Source organism: Erigeron canadensis, chromosome 7 (genome assembly GCF_010389155.1).
Source record: "Erigeron canadensis isolate Cc75 chromosome 7, C_canadensis_v1, whole genome shotgun sequence".
Taxonomy (NCBI): Eukaryota; Viridiplantae; Streptophyta; class Magnoliopsida; order Asterales; family Asteraceae; genus Erigeron; species Erigeron canadensis.
Genome location: NC_057767.1, coordinates 23,284,265 through 23,302,067, shown reverse-complemented (window position 1 = coordinate 23,302,067; position 17,803 = coordinate 23,284,265). Strand labels below are relative to the sequence as shown.

Below are 17,803 nucleotides of genomic sequence, written 5' to 3'. Positions count from 1 at the left end.
TATAAAATGGTAAAAGTTTATATCCCACACCAATGTGGGACAAAGCTTTTCCAACTCCAACTTATGCACCAAACACACAGCTTTGAGACTCGATATCTCATTCACCTTTAACCCAATTTGGACGCATCTTAGTTTGTTACGTAGCCTTGGCCAGAGACTACAAAACCCACTAAACAGTTCGCGATATATGTCACACGACTATATATTTATTGATGTCCAAAGTGGTGGAAAAATGCACTTTTTCCCAACAATTAGCTCTAGTAATACCCACACGCGCAAAATGCATGGCACATGATGTGTCATTCTGTGTGAGGAGAGTATCCGATAACCATTTTTTTATAGTGTGGACAATGGCTGGTGCTAAAAAGCCATACGATGTCAAGAGTGTTCCAGTCAATCTACACCTTTTTATTTAGACTTGTTTCCCATGATGTGGTATGCACGAGTTCAGTTAAATCATATGAAATCAATAATGCGGAATTAATCGGTGTAAAATTAGAGAGAATTTGGAGAATATTATTTTTCATTAATTATGAAAATGAGAGGGAAATACAACTTATATACAGAAACTAGTTGTAACCGACCTATAACTAATTAATACATATATTTACACTTTCAGTCCCTAGAGTTTCAACTTATACAAAAACTATACAAACTATCTTATTTCATATCCCCCCTCAAGTTGGAACTTACTTCAAGCCAATCTTTTTACTCAAAACTGAATGCCGCAGATAACCTAAAGCTTTAGTCATCACATCTGCAAGTTGTAAATTAGTTGGTATATAAGTTGTTTGCAGAAAACCATCCTAAACTTTGTCTCTGGTAAAGTGGCAGTCAATGTCTAAATTCTTTGTTCTATCATAGTAACAAGGATTTGCTGCAATCTGTTGTGTAGCCTTATTGTCACAAAATAGAGTCAATGGAACCTGAACATTGATATGTAGATCCTTTAGAAGATAGGTTAACCATATCAACTCACAAGTGGTTACTGCCATACTCATGTACTCTGCCTCTGTAGAAGACCATGATACAGTTGTTTGTTTCTTTGTCTTCCAGGAAACTAATGAATGTCCCAAAAATATACAATATCCAGTTAATTACTTCCTTGTCATAATACAAGATGCCCAATCTGCATCACTGAAACCTGTCACCTTGAGATTGGATTGAACAGGATAGAATAACCCTTTTGAGATTGAACCTTTTAAGTATCTCAAAAGGTGCATTGCAGCCTTCATATAAGGCTCTTTAGGACTAGAAACAAATTGGCTAAGATGCTGCACAACATATGATATATTTGGCCTTGTCATAGACAAATAAAGAAGCCTGCCTACTAATCTTTTATAAGATTTTGGATCAGGTATAGCCTCCCCTGCATCTAAAGACAATATGAGATGTGTAGGCAATGGAAAAGAGACAGGTTTAGTGCCTGTCGTCCCTGCATCTTTCAACAAATCTAAGATATACTTCCTCTGATTAAGGTATGTGCCATCTTCAGTTCTACAGAACTCAATTCTTAAAAAATACCTGGCCAACCCCAAATCTTTGATGGTAAATTTCTTATCCAATGCAGCCTTAGTTTGAACTATTTCCTTTTTCACTACTTCCAGTGACTAATATATCATCCACATATACTAATGCCACTGTAAAACTGTCATTTGTGCCTTTAACAAAGAGAGAATAATCATTTTTGGATTAAATGAAACCCAAAGAGACAAGAAATTTGGATAATTCTTGATTCCATTATCTAGAAGCTTGTTTCAAACCATATAAAGATTTGTTTAATCTACACACTTGATTATGAGAACCCTTTGTGTAACCTTCTGGAGGAAACATATAAATCTCCTCATCAACAAAACCATGCAGAAATGCATTATTAATATCTAATTGATGTAAAGGCTAACCTTTTGCAGTAGCAATAGCAATCAATACCCTCACTGTAGCAGCCTTAGCAACAGGTGAAAATGTATGTTTGCAATCTACTCCTTCCTTTTGGTCAAAGCCTCTTATCACTAATCTAGCTTTGTATCTCTCTATTATACCATCAGATTTCTACTTAAGCTTATATACCCACTTAGAAGTGATGGCTTTATGACCATGAGGCAAATCTGTCATGACCCAAGTATCATTTTCTTCTAAAGCTGAAAGCTCCTTATCCATAGCATCTCTCCATTCAGGCATTTGAGAAGCTTGAGTGTAATTTAAGGGTTCTTGTTGAGTCAAAACATTTGCCAAGGAGGCCACAAAATCCTGAGGATAAGCACTAAAATATGAATTCTTGAAGATTGGATAAAGTGGTTGTGCAACTTTAGCATTTTTTTATGTTGGTACCATAAAATCTTTTAACCAATTGGGAGCAGTTTTATTTCTGGAAGATCTTCTTAATGGTGGAACAGCTCTAGGAGACTGAATATGGCTATTTACATCATCAATTTCACTCATATTTTCAGAACCCCCTTTATTTATTTCCACATTTGGAGTAATTTGAACACTAATCCCAGAATCTCTAACAACTTCCTCATTGGGAAAAGATATATCAACCATTGGAATATTAGAAGAAGGCCTAGAAATTGTACCTTGAGACTCCTTAAAAGGAAAAACTGTCTCATTAAAAGAGACATCTCTACTAGAAAAAACTTCTCTAGTCACCAAATTATACAACAAATAACCCTTTTGCCCTGGTGGATATCCTATCATAATGCACCTTTCACCCTTTGGTTCAAATTTGTCCTTATGAGGTTTGTTGTTTGCAGCATAACACAAACAACCAATAATTCTCAAATGAGCATAAGAGGGACTTATTTCATGTAGCATTTTATTGATTAGATAGGTGGCTGCTAAATACAGTGACCCCAAAATTTCCTAGGCAATCCAGCATTCAACTTAATTGACCTAGCAGTGTCTAACAAATGCCTATGTTTCCTTTCTACTCTCCCATTTTGTTGAGGTGTATACACCATAGACCTTTGATGGACAATTCCTTTTGATTTAAACATGGATAACACCTCACTATTAATTATTTCAGTACCATTATCAGATCTGATATATTTGGGAGTTTTATGGAAACGAGTTTGAAAAAAATCAAAGAAACTAGACAAAATAGAACACACTTGATCCTTTGTATGTAATAAATATGTCCAAGTGCATCTGATATAATCATCTACAATAGTATAAAAATAATGAGCACCATTGAGTGCAGGAGTAATATAAAGACCCCAAAGATCTACATGGATCAACTCAAAAGGACACAGAATTAGAATTACTTCTCAAGAAAGGCAGTCTATGCTACTTAGACATCAAACAAGTATCACACATGAAATGAGACACATCAATATGCTTATAAGCATCAACATGAATTATTTTGGACATAGAAGTATGACCAAGTCTAGCATGAAATAGTTCAACAGGAACTTTAGAATTACTAGTTACTTGATTAACAAAACTAGTAAGAATAGGCAACAATGAAGCTGAGAAATTAGCATGAGGCAAACTTGTTGAAGGTTTGCAGAGATAGAGTTTCTTGTGGCCCTTTCCAACAGTAATCAGACGATTAGTTGAAAGGTCCTGAAAAGCAAACCAAGTAGGGCCAAAGATAGCAATGAGAGGCTGAGAATTCAATAATTGACCTACTGACAAAAGATTTACCTTAGAATCAGGTACATAGAACACATTTGTTAAAGTCAAATAGGGCCAAAAATAGCAATGAGAGGCTGAGAATTTAATAATTGACCTACTGACAAAAGATTTACCTTAAAATCAGGTACATAGAACACATTTGTTAAAGTAAAATAAGGATTGATCTGAACCTGACCCACCTTGGTAACCAATTTGACTGTGCCATTTGACAGACTGACTCTTATGGGAGTTTTAAGGACTTTAATGGACTGTAATAATTTTAAGTGAGGTGTAATGTTATCTGTTGCTCCATAATCAGTTATCCAGTCATTTTCTATATCAATATCCACAATGCAGGATAAAGAATAAAACCTATCATAAAAATCAAGACTGATATTGATACCTGCATGTGGATTGGATGGACCAGCCTCATCTACATTGGATGCTAGTGTAACAACCATACTTTTAATATTATATATGTGCTAGTTAGGTTGTTTACGTTCCCGCAAGCCCTAGTTATACTTGAAGCTAGTAGGTAATGCCTCAAATTAGTAATCTAAAGCTAATGATATGTAAAAGAATTTCCCAATGAAAGTACCTCGGAACAAAAATTTTTAGAGGTGATCAATCGATACGATAATAATAACTAAAGGCTCACAAATTGAGATACCAGTCAAAATTCCTATGGATTGCCCAACAAATCAAAAATAAAACCAAATCAAGAGGATATGATCATGATAAATAAAATTTTCAACTAAAAATATAATTGGACGTATTATATACGAAAAAGCGTCGAAAACTTAATAAGTAAGCATATAAGCTTAAAAATTAATACAAATTTACAACCAATGACCTATGTAACCAACTAAAAATACAAAAATATATCCACACACATAAATATACATGACTTACACACACATATACATATTCCTAACTAAAACAACTAATTACTTATATTTTACTAACAAAACACTTACAAATTAAATCCACACTTAACATATACCTACACTTATACTTATACAACAAAATTTTATATAAAAAAAAAAAAGTAAAACCCCTCTAAATCCCCCCCCCCCCCCATGAGGCCGCCCCCCCCCCCCCTTCACACACATACATCCCTCCATTTCAAATTTTGCATGCCTTAAGTCTTGGAACTCACCACTCAACACACACTACACTCCCATTTCACACACACTAATCAATTCTCTCTCAAAAACACTCTTCTTCTCTCCCTTTTCTCTCTCTTTTTCGGCAGCCAAGAAAACAAGAAGAAAACCAACAACAATCAACCTAAATACTTGATAATAATAAGGGTTTAAGTTAGGCTAAGCAAGGGTTGGATTAAGCTATAGTTTAAGCGTTGTTTCAAGTGTTGAATAGGGGTATTCTTGGAGATATAGGCCACGAAAATCTGCACTATATCCATCTTCAAAAGTGTTCTTCAAGGGTATATATCTTCATCTCTTTACTAGTTTAATCTTGTTCTTGTTTATATTAAAAAGGTTTTAGCAAAAGATTTTGTTTTCTTCATGTTTTCTTTTGAATATACACTTGATGAGGGCAAAGTTGATAGGATCTTCCTTTTCATGCTCATGCATGTTGAATCCATGAAGAAAGATCCAAGGATTCAACTAGTTTAAGACCCAAAAGTGTGGATATAAGTTTAATAGTCTTTGATGTGATTTTTCCTTTGAAAGATGGCTATATTCATACATATTATGAAAGTAATATTTCTGGAAATAATTATAAAAATATAGATTTTATTGATAAAGTGTTGGATCCATAAAAGCTAGCATCAAAAAGGTGGATATGTGTTGATAGATTTTAAAGTAACTTTTTATATACAAAGATGAACATGATGTATAAATATTTGTATATATATTTCTGGAATATTTCATGAAAAATATATTTTTATGTTAATGGATTTTTGATAGTTAAAGCTTTATGTTAAAAAGTATTGATTTAAGTGCATATATGCTAGATTTAAGAAGGTTGGATTATTGTTTGGATTATGAGATGAAGCTAGGCTTGTTATAAGTGATAAATGTGTTAAAATCAAAGTCAATATTCTGGAAAAATTATGTTAATAACAAAAATATGATTATGGAACCAAACAAGGCAAAATAGGCTTGAAATCGAAAACCGAAAACTTGTTAAAATGCATTTTGAGCACACACATGCACCATAACTATATGACCTTGAAAATGTGATGAGCATACTGGAAATATGACATATTAAAAGTATAAAACTCAAGTCATTTGATGCATGGCAAGAATAAGCTCAAAAATAGTCTTTTCGGGTCAAATAATCACCAACCGAAAGCACAAAATTGCACATAGCACACCACCACCACAATCACGACTTAGTCCATCAAAATATGATGGACATTCTGGACAAAATGAAATAAGAACAAAAATCCCTTTTTAAAGCATTTAAATTGGTTGAGAAATGAGGCAAAAATCACTATTTCGGTAAACGATTTTATGTTTAAAAGTCCTCAAATTATAAGAACACAAGAGAGATTGAATGGTTACAAATTTTATTTGATAAAAGTTGCCTAAAAAGGGCCTGGGATTTTAGACAAAAGCTCTTGTGATGATTCCTAAGTGTTTTTATAATTTAATGAATTTAAAAGGGATTTTAAGGAATAAATAAATCAATAATAAATTATATAAATCATGAACTTGGACAAAATCACATAAATAGGATTAAAATAACTTAAACCTACTGGAGAAAAGTAATTTCAAGGAAAGAACCAAGTTTTACATAATTTAAGAATAACTAACTAAGTTAAAAATCACTAATTAATCACTATTATTAAATAAATAAGTAATAAAGCTTAAATAATAAATGAATAAATAATATTACAAGTTTAAAAGCATAATACTCAGTAGATAATCAAATATAATTATCTATGAATTTTAAAGGTAATTTAAGAACCTAAGAATAATTATAAGGAATTACTTAATTAATTAATGAATAAATGGAATAGATAATTAATTAAATAATAATAAATCAAGGAAATTAATATAAATCAGAAAATATATTTTAAAATCCAAAATACTACTGTACCAATATCAAATAATAGTACAAAGCAAAGTGTGCAAAAGAAATCTCGCAAATCAAAGCCGAATTACCGAAATTCCAACAAACGCACAAAAACGCTTAACGCAAAAACTACTCTTACCATCAATTCCAATTTAACCAAACATCTTGAACATCATAATATACTTTTATTCCATAATTAAGTAACAACCAAAGATAGGCAAGCCTACTAGCATAAATCTCATGATCTAGTTCACTAGTTCATGTTATACGCACTTATGTTGTGTATATTTGAATACCATGGTTTAGGCTTGCTTGGGGAACGACATCACTAGGCACACATCTCGTATTTGATCAGCCCCCATTACTCTCAAATCAAGTGAGTCATAGCCCCCTTTCAAACTCTTTTTATGTGTTTTACTTTCGGGGTGAAAAACATGATAAATGAAACTGCTTTCTATATATATGCAATGTTTCTTGAAAGAGAGTTTGTTATATGAAATGATTCTTGATATATGAGTATGAAATGTTAATAAAGAATTTATGTGATAAGCTTGAGTTCTGTCAAACCGCGTCGTTCGGTACACTACTATTTACTCCGAAAGGGGAGGCCTGTAGTTAGTTAGTTGCGCAACTAGGTTTCGTCCGCCCACCCAAAGCGTACCGTTGGAAGGTTGGTTGCCTTCGTGACAACCTCCACTTCTAGTCTGGCCCCCGGGTGTTCTAACTACCTAAAGATAATCGGGCGTCTTCATGGCACGACCCATTATCATTATTGTTATTATTATTACGGCACTTGATTGACAGCTTGTGCTATGAATTGAATTATTGGATTGTAATCGGACTTGAATAAAATGGTAGTAGTAGTGGCTCAAGTATATACTCATCTAAGATAATGGAATTAGACCCTTGTGGTTATATGACAAGGATTTATTTACATGGTTAAAATTGAGTTGAACGAACGATTATCAAAGGATGAATTGGAAATATTCATTAAATTGGTGACTCCTAATTTATTTTGTGATGATGTGTATATATGCTTATTGTATTAGTTTAAAACCTATGAACTCACTCAACTCTCGTAGTTGACACTTTTTCTTCATACTTTTCAGGTTTAGAGCAGTAGGTTTGCCTATGGACCGCTTTTGGACCTTGTGTTTGCATGGTGAACGAAGACTTGTAATGCAAACAAGTTTATCTTTTATTCGGATTTGGACTTATGTTATGATTTTTAACACTTTACTTGAACTATGTAATCGTTTAATTTGGAATGGTTTAAGACTTTATTTAAGATGTTTTCCATTAAATCTTTTGTACCATGTCGTTCTGTGACATCTCGTGTTTCTGCCGTAGTCGGGGTGTTACAGCTAGAAACATATTCTTTTCTTTCATCAGCTTCATTATCTCAGAACAAACAGCTGCCACTAAATTTTGATCAAACTCACTCTTTTTCTCATTATGCAACTCATTTTCATAGTTAAAATCAAATGGAAAATCCTTAAATCCCATATCAACACCTACTTGAGCTGCCATTTTACCCTTTTTGCTTTTCTTCCCTTTATACCAATCAGGATAACCTAATTTTTCAAAACACTGCTCCAACACATGACCATCTTGCTTACAATAACTGCAATTCTTACTCTTATCTATCCTATGATCCTTCCTCTGACCAAACCTAGCCTGCTGCTGATTAGCAAAGTAAGAAGAAGGATCTGGAACAATGGTTGTCACTTGTTTCTGTTTCTCAACTTGTTGCACAATGTAGTAAGCTTTATTTATGTTAGGCAAAGGATCCATTGACAAAATCTGATTCCTTACTGACTTAAAACCATCATTAAGCTTTATCAAGAACTGCATGAGTCTAGTCCTACTTTCAATTTCCTGGTATTTCTTAGTTATACCACAACTACACTCTTAGCATTTTTCCACATGTACAAATTGGAATTCCATGTAGACTTGTCAATTCATCCCAAAACCTCTTCATCTTATTATAATAAGCAGCCACTGAAAGATCACCTTGACTAACCTTGCTCAACTCTCTTTCATCATGATAGATGAGTGGTCCATTACTCTGGCCATATCTCTCACTCAATTTAGTCCACAATTCCTTTGCAGACTTAGCATAAAGGAAGGCCTCAGATATCTTAGCTGTCATAGAGTTCAATATCCAACAAATCACCATATAATCACACCTAATCCATCTTCCAGAATCAACATGAGAGTTTGTTGGTTTTTTAGTTGAACCATCTATGAAACCTAACTTCATATTAGCACCAAGTGCCATCTGAATAGTACAACTCCACCCAAAGAAATTAGTACCATTGAAAGGTGTATTGGTTAACATCATTCCAGGAAGATCAGAACTGGCTAAAAACAAGGGATCATTGACTTGATTATTATTGTTTTGAGTATTTAAACCTACCAAAGGATCCGAAATAGCCATAATATCACTAATTGAAACCCTAATTGTTCAAGAATATAGTAATCAACTCAATTAAAAAAAGAATATATGACGTCAGCAACAAGAAACACATAATCAAAACCCTAATTTTGATTATAGAAATCAAAATTGAAGTAATTGAATCAAGGAAGTAATAAGAAAGGATCACCGTAAACAGAAAACCACCAGAAATAACTGGAAATAACTCCAGAATCAAAACCCTAATTGCTTGATTTTACTTCAATGGCGGATTCCGGTGGATTCCAGCAATTGTATGACCCGAATAATCGCTGAAACATGATGAAGTCATCTCACAACACCTTGTGCTCTAATACCATATGAAATCAATAATGCAGAATTAATCGGTGTAAAATTAGGAGAATTTGGAGAATATTATTTTTCATTAATTATGAAAATGAGAGGGAAATATAACTTATATACAAAAACTAGTTTTAACCGACCTATAACTAACTAATACATATATTTACATTTTGAGTCCCTCGAGTTTCAACATGTACAAAAAGTATGCAAACTATCTTATTTCATAAATCAATAGAAGGTAATTAAGATAAACCAAACATATATTTATAAATAAAAATACATACTAATTTAAAAAGGTATGCACAGTTTAATTCGAAGAATGATAATTTGGTCTGATTACATTCAAAGGTATGCACATTTCAAGAAAAACATAGTTGCTAACCTTCATTTTATCGTTGATGGCCACTGGTGGAGCAACAGCACATACACTTATCTACATTTATTCGGCCCAAACATCAATAGCAAGTTCAAAAATCAAGCACAATCAATTATATTAGCCAAGATCATACCAAGTGTGCGTGTTACTGATTTTTGAAATATACATATATGGTTTGTTTTTGTTTTTCCTCGGAACTTGTATGGGGTTGTACCAAAAACATCACGAAGTGAAAACCGGTGGCTCGGCTTTCGTTGATGGGGTTTTCTCCCATGTCCCGGTTCTTCCGTAAGCGGCATGAGTTTTCTTTCAACCTTTTTACAACCCTCGTAGTTAAAGTTTCGAGATGAGTCTCGTTTGTGTAATGTTGTATCTCTAGATTGTTGTACTTGTTCACTAGCATCTTGCTATTCGATTTTTAATAATACTTATTACTTTTGCCACTCAAAAAAAATTAATTAAGAGAAAATCACGTATTTAGCCAAATTTCATTGTGATTATGTCAAATTAGCCAAGTTTTTTTGGATTTTCACAAAATAGCCAACAAAATCGCAATAATTTGACAAAATCGCAATAATTTGACAAAATCGCAATGAGATCTTCAAAATCGCAATGAGAACATCAAAATCGCAATAAGGTTCTACAAAATCGCAATTAGATTATGAAGAATCGCAACGAGATTATGAGAATCGCAACGAGATTCTGATAATCGCAATGAGATTCTGAGAATCGCAATGTGATTCTTCTGCAGAATCTTTATGAGATCCTGTATAATCTCTATGAGATTCTTCTGCAGAATCTCTACAAGATTATCAGAATCGCATATAGATTATCGATTCTTAGAATCTTGTAGTGATTCTACAAAATCTGATTGCGATTTTGAAGTTCTCATTGTGATTTTATAGATCTCATTGCGATTTTGTCAGTGTATTGCGATTTTGTTGGTTATTTTGTGAAAATCCAAAAAGTTTTGGCTAATGTGATACAATCGCAATGAAATTTAGCTAATCATGTGATTTTCTCAAAAAACAAAATAGCCAAAATCCTTCCATTGCCCATTAGTGATGACACCATTACTACTAGCTGTTAGGGATGACAATGGGGCGGGTATTGTCGGGGATCTTGATCCTTATCCCCATCCCCGGTTACCACTTGTAATTCCCATCCCCGTCCCCATCCCTGTCGGGAATATAAATTACATCCCCATACCAGTCCCCATCGGGTATCGGGGATCCCTGTTGGGTATCGGGTATACGTTTTTTTGAATACACATAAATTTATCGTAGCATAAAATAAGTAGTATAACGTGTAGTTCAATATTTTCTTTTTATATACAAACTAATATTTATGTTAAATAAATGATAAATAAAATATAACATATAAAAAGTATTAGACAAAAAACTCTAAACTTAAAAAAAATTTAACATATGTAAAAACTTAAAGCAATTCTAATAAATATATATAGTAATTTCGGGTTCAGGTATGGAGATCGGCGATTTACGGTTTCCCATCCTCGTCCCCATCCCCAACGGGAAATAGAATAACATCCCCATACTCGCCGCCATCCCTATCAATTCGGGGATTCCCTGGTCAAATCGGGTTCGAGTATCAGATTCCCTACCGGGTACAGGTTTTTTTATCATCCTACTAGGTGTTTTGTTGTAATCTTTGTACTATTCGGAGCCCAATAATTTGCTATTGGTCCATGTATATAATATATGTGTCGTTAAAAAAAAAAAGTGATGACAACGTCGTTACAAGATATGAAAAAGTAATACGAAAAAAATATTGTTTAACTTGATGTTTCGCATCTATATATATATATCTAAAAGTTCTATCAAGCAAGTGAAAAAATTGACGTTTTATTGACGATTTATCGATTGGTACTTAATAGATGTAATTAGGTTCCTTTAGAATATTTAATGTGCAAATATTAATGATCTATATCTATATATCTATATCTATATCTATATCTATATCTATCTATATATATATATATAAAAGTTCTATCATGATGATGGAAGAATTTAGCGCATTTTTGACGCAATTTAGCGCATATATATATATATATATATATATATATATATATATAAAAGTTCTATCATGGTAGTGGAAAAATTAAAAGTTCTATAGAAAATTAGCGCATTTTTTACGCTTTATCGATATGTATTTAGTAGGGTTAATTATTATTATCAAATGATTAATATTTATGTTTAAGTTTGTTTAGTTATATACATACATATGTATATGTATACATATTCTGTATTTTTCTATTAACCAATTATTTTTATATATCAATTAAGTTAAGTCTTTAATTTATTACTTTTTTTTTTTGAAAGGTAATTTATTCTTTTGGTCTTCCCTTGGTGGCTTGATGCAGTCCAACGGTCCAACCAACTTAAAACTGGTGTCCAATTTGATCAGCCCAATTAGAATTGGACTTTTCTATCTATTTCAGTTACACCGTTTATTCTCTTTGAATCGTTGATTCGTTAGCACAATCGAAGGATCTCAAGGCTGAACTTGCTTCTAGCCTAATGTTCTTTCTCAATTGTTTGATGTTTTATATTTAATTTTACATACTTATTATATTTTATTTTATTTTGTATAATAATGTGCAGGTAATTGTCTTCAGAAATTGACTGTGTTTATATATATTTCACAGGTATGTAAAATTTGGAATTATTTTCTGTTGTGGACTTGCGGGTTCTTAATCCCTAATTCTCTTTTTATGGTATTTTCTGTTATTGCTACTTATAGGTGGCTATGTTTTTTTTATGCAGAGTTCGAATCAGCTTTGAGTTTGGTGGTGGTAAATTGAAAGGGAAGATGATTAGAGCTACTTCCCTGCAGTCCTTTAAGCTTAGAACACAGGTTAGAATATTTAGTCCCTAATAAGTTTGTATCATATAAAATAATATTTTATTATATGATTAGTGAATCATCATGCTTCTTGGTTGAGAAGGTAAGAGTCCCCAAATAGAATAAACAAACTATCTGTGATATGAAAAATGTCATCAGAATTGTCACACTATATAAATTTTGTATTTTGGTCCAGAAATATCAATATTACAATATGTTTTCCTATAGTTTTCATAGTTTTTCAAATCTCTCTTATTTTCGCCATTTTGTATATCATGGATCTTAACAAAGCACAGTTAGTTTCTACAGAATGTTGTGTCTTATGGTTTCATTGTAATAGTTAGCCACTTTATTAAAAATATGTAGAAATCTCAACTTCTTTTGAGAGCTTTATAGCCATTGCCTTCTCAATGTAGAAATCTCAACTTCTTTTGAAAGCTTATTAGCCATTGCCTTCTCAATAAGCTCAAAGTAAAGAGCATAAGCTTATTAGTTTATTCCTTTGTGAGAAAAACCCATAAGCTCACATAGATAACCTCACTCACACAAAATGGACCTTTTAACTTGATAAGGATAGAGTTAACGAATAGTTTCAGTTAGACTTGGGATCTTTGAATTAAATTATTAATTTTGTACTCATCTTTTATATGCCACTTAATCGGGAAATTTTATTTTTATTGTTAACAAATATTTTGCGTTTAATATGCTTGCTACTTCATGTATATATATCATATATGGTCTAATTATTTTGTCAATCTATATAATTGTTATGTAATACTGCACACTAATGACTTCTTACTATACTTTTCAAGTTAATACATATTGAATAATGAGGTTGATATTAAGTGTAATAGACATGTAAGAAGAGAGTAATTAGCAAATGATACCAATGAAGGTGAAGTTTCTATGTTTACATAGCTACACAATTAGTTCTATGATCTTTACATTGTAGGCTAAGAGTTTTGTAGCATCAGAAGGATGTTGGGTCTACCTATTAAAGTGTGCTATTTTGATCAGCTTATTATTATTATTATTTCAGTAACTTTTTTATATATAATTCTCCCTAACGTTGTTTCCTACTTTTGAGTGGCTGGGTCGAGTTTAAGCATAATGGCTCAGACATATATGTTTTAGGATACTTGCAAGGATCAAACAGATTAGGCTACCACATTTAACTTCAAACTAAACGAACAGACGTGTTAACTGGGCCAAACATGTTAGAAGGGAATGCATAATAAAATCATTCTGAATATTCTTAATTTACAACATATTGTAAGGATATACTTTCCAATTCATTTTTCGTCGTATTTGTTATAAACTGAACTGGTGAAAAGAAAGGGCTTTTCTCGCTTGGTTAGTAAACTCAAGTTTTTGGCCTTATCTTGCAGGTGACGACGACGTCGAGATATGTATGTGTAAGTTAAAACATTAGGTATTTTATGATGTATATATTGGATCGATAGGTCATTGGACCGTTAGATCTTTTTTCGAGTAACTAAGAAATTAAGGAAGTAATTATGCGCCTTTTGGGTCGAGAATGAAGTCTGCGTGTTTTTCGGTTAATGGTCTTAAGCCTTAGTCGTTGAGAGTGAAAGTCAAGTCATATGGTGTTTCAAATGGTCAAGCATGGGGTTAATATGTCTTTGGCCTGTTTGGCCGTTTTTCGATCAATCTATGGGTTTAATGAGCACAGTACATTCCGTTTGTGTGCTATTGTGAATCTGCATGTTTTCGTTAATTGATTTCAAGTGTTGGTCATATGGAACGAAAGTGAAAAAAGATGGAAAGTTGTAAGTAATATGCAGGCCCAAACATAATTTCATGGCAATGGTCTGCATTTTAATGGTGGAAGCTGTTGGAAAACATGAGAAGATCTGAACTAGGCGCTAATTACGGTGATCATGTATGGTTAGTCGTAGGTTTTTAGCTGTAGGCCTTGATACGTGCCAAAGATTTTTTTTTTTTTAGTTTTTGTTTGTATAGTTCGTTTAAACTAACGTCTAATTAAGCACAGAAACCTGAGTTTGTACAGACTACCTAAATCCCACGAAGTAGGCCAATAGCGAATGACTACTTAAATACCAAAAAGCATTTGTGTGTGTGTGTGTGTGTTTTACAGTGTTAAGGAATCCGGAGACTTTGAAAAGGAAGTACTCGAAAAAAGGATTACCATGAAATAGAAAAATTAAATTTTAGATTGTTTTATTTGGAGCTAAATCATTCTTAATATACGTTGAACCTCTTTTCAGGAAATAAAGCGAGGCGATTGGTGTGAATTCTATGGGAATCGAAGTAACCGACCAAATCGATTGTCATATTTTATTTGGAGTGTCAATTCCACTTATCTACTTATAAATGGGTCACTTTGGGCTGTGGTTTACCTTTAACGGGTCAAATGGGTCCAAAAAGATGTAGCTGAAAAATATCAAGTTCTAATGGGTTACAAGTCTCATCAAGTTTAGATTTACGTCATTGAAAATTGTTTATCTAGAATTATTATAATAAAAAAATCAAAATATAGCTACTGTTGACCATTTTGTAATCGGTATAATTATAATATTTAAACGTTTTTACCTTTCTTCTTTGTATTGCAGGACAACAAATTGGAATAACCAGTATTCGGTATCTTCTAATGTTCATACCACTTATTCGTTCTTAGTTTTGGAATAACCTTTCTTCTTTGTAACCTACTTCAATGGAGAACATTTGGAACCATTATTCGGTATCTTCTAATGTTCATACCACTTATTCGTTCTTAGTTTATGTTTGCCGGTTTTGAACTGAATGTGCCTTTAGTTTCTGTAAATTCTTAAAATTTTTGGTATAATGATAACCAGTAGTACAAATTGGAAAAAGACTCTTAAAGATTGGCAGCCCAACAGCCTAAAGAGATGTAAATTGATGCTACTCATGTTAGACCTTAAAATTTGTCAGCCTAAAGAGATGTAAATTGATGGTAACTTCTTTTTACATCATGTCATGAAGAGACAATGGAGTCTTAACCTTAGTAAATGTCATTCTAGCATATATGAATCACACTATTAGAACCTTATAAAGGTACTATCGTAAAAAGTATATTCAAGTATATGCATTTATTTAAAAGTATACCAGTATTGACTTTTAGAAGTCAAAGTGCTTGCTATTGTGGGAGTGAACATAGATTACAAAAACTAGCCAAATTTTCATATGATTAAATAGTACCACCTATTTTCTTAAAAAAACAACTCTGAGGTGGCTTAGTGATTTCAGTGGCTTAGTTAAACGTTATCATAATCAATTTCTTTTCAACTGGATTTAAATTGTCATATGCTTAAGGACTTTAGGTTATGCTGATATATTTTTATAATGTAAAATCACAGAAAGCATCATGGAGCCATACCATAGATATCAATTTTTGGGCCGCCTTTAGGTGATCTCTATAGTTCAAGTTTTTTTTCAATTCCGGATTGTGGCTGCTGAAGAAGCTTAAGTACATCTTGCATTCATTACTTGACTTAAGAATACACGTTGCATTCATCAATTGACTTTCCAAGGTACCGAATACAATCGATACTTCTGAATAAGATCAATTCTTTTCGGGGTCAAAGTTACCTATCAGTTGATTCTTTCATATGTAACTTGCAAGACATATGGAGGTTTTGTCTGTTTGAGCAAGACATAAACGTAGGCTACATGTATCCAATACAAAGTCAAGTGCATGGCTATATTGTAGTGTTTCCCTTGGAAAAAAATTTCAGGTCTGCTGACAATTCGAGATTGGATACTCTGGTGGATGAGGACGCAAAAGAAAATCTGGGGCCCATGAAGATAAGTAGCAGGAAATGGTACGTTGCTCATGCGCCTTTGTATGTCAAAAATAAGAGTCATCTGTGCTAACATGAGTCTCCTATAATAAAATTAGGCGCATTGCGGATTTTGAGTCGGATGAAGAGGCTCGCGTCAGCGTGGCAGCCAAGAACAGTCCACGCCAGCATGGATAAAGCCTTCAGACATGTCAGATGCCGTATGTTTTAATTTTTATATTTCATAGGTAACAAGTTGAGATCAGGTTGGGTAACGGCTTGAATTGGCCATGTTTTAATATGGATCATAACGGGCTTGGGCAAGTTTTGTAACAAGCATTGGTTGTCCAATTTTCAATATATGAATAGTTCATTATTTATGATCTGAAAACAATTTTATTGCAACAATTATCTATATCTTGGAAAACGATACATTATGCGTGACTTTCAACCTCTTCAGCCCATTCCCCTTTTATTAGTTTTACCCGCTTAAATAAAACACAACCCGAAATGACCTATGCGTGGGTCAAAAAGTCCTTCAAATTATTAGTGTTGTCCACGTTCATACATATGACGTTTGACAAAGAAAGAATTCAAGTCGTGCAACGCACGGGTCTTCACTCTAGTTTGGTTAAAAGTGCAAACATCTTACTTTTGTACGAAAAAAGTATTTAAGTAGTAGAAAGTTTTGATGCGTTGTATGGTATATTACATTACATTATTTATTAACGTAAATGTATTTCAATAGTAAATTTTTTTTTATAATACAGAATGATTTTGAAGTCTGAATGGTTCAAAAATTCTGAATGAATTTGATCCCGAATGAAAATATATGTTTGATACTTGTTCTGAATGGATAATCTGAATAATTAAAATGACCTTTCTAACTTTCTTCTAGATCATATGTTGTAAAAAGATTATCAATTATTCACAAGCATAACGTCATTTTATAACAAAGACATAAACAAAACTTGAATATTAAAATAGATTATGATAATATCAAAATATATTATGATAAAATTAAGCTCTTGAAGAATAGATTAATTTTTTTTCTTAAAGAATAATAATATATACGAAGTAATATATTAACTTCAGTGCCGACAATTCTGTTAACCCTTGTTGTTTCAATTTCGGGAGGAATAAGCTCACATATCACGATTTCCTTTTAACAGATCTCTTTGCAAACTATATAGTTTGATAAAATACCATGAAACTAATTCTTGCTACTATACCCACTTGGCCACTTGCCAAAGAATACGGGAGTGATATGTATAAACTTTATCACAAATACAGTAATAGATCTGGATATTTTTGTTTTGCAAGAGTGATATATATTACAGTGATATTATTATTAATATTATTATT

At 32.7% G+C, this 17,803-nt stretch overlaps 1 protein-coding gene and 1 long non-coding RNA gene across 13 annotated transcripts; one reads left to right on the top strand and one right to left on the bottom strand.

The window, feature by feature from the left end:
- Positions 1-8,563: 8,563 nt before the first annotated feature.
- On the bottom strand, positions 8,564-9,100 carry LOC122609115. The gene has a single exon (XM_043782176.1). The coding sequence runs from the start codon at positions 9,098-9,100 to the stop codon at positions 8,564-8,566; it is 537 nt and encodes a 178-aa protein (XP_043638111.1).
- A 3,163-nt stretch (positions 9,101-12,263) lies between these two features.
- Positions 12,264-16,870, top strand: LOC122607480. Of its 12 annotated transcripts, XR_006325052.1 has the most exons (8): positions 12,269-12,459; positions 12,578-12,668; positions 14,045-14,071; positions 14,906-14,948; positions 15,251-15,378; positions 16,016-16,189; positions 16,394-16,480; positions 16,558-16,870. It is a non-coding gene; the product is annotated as an uncharacterized LOC122607480 (long non-coding RNA). The 12 variants fall into 12 exon arrangements; XR_006325049.1 differs by having other exon boundaries at positions 12,264-12,459; positions 14,045-14,065; positions 14,906-15,378; XR_006325048.1 differs by having other exon boundaries at positions 12,264-12,459; positions 14,906-15,378.
- Positions 16,871-17,803: the final 933 nt, after the last annotated feature.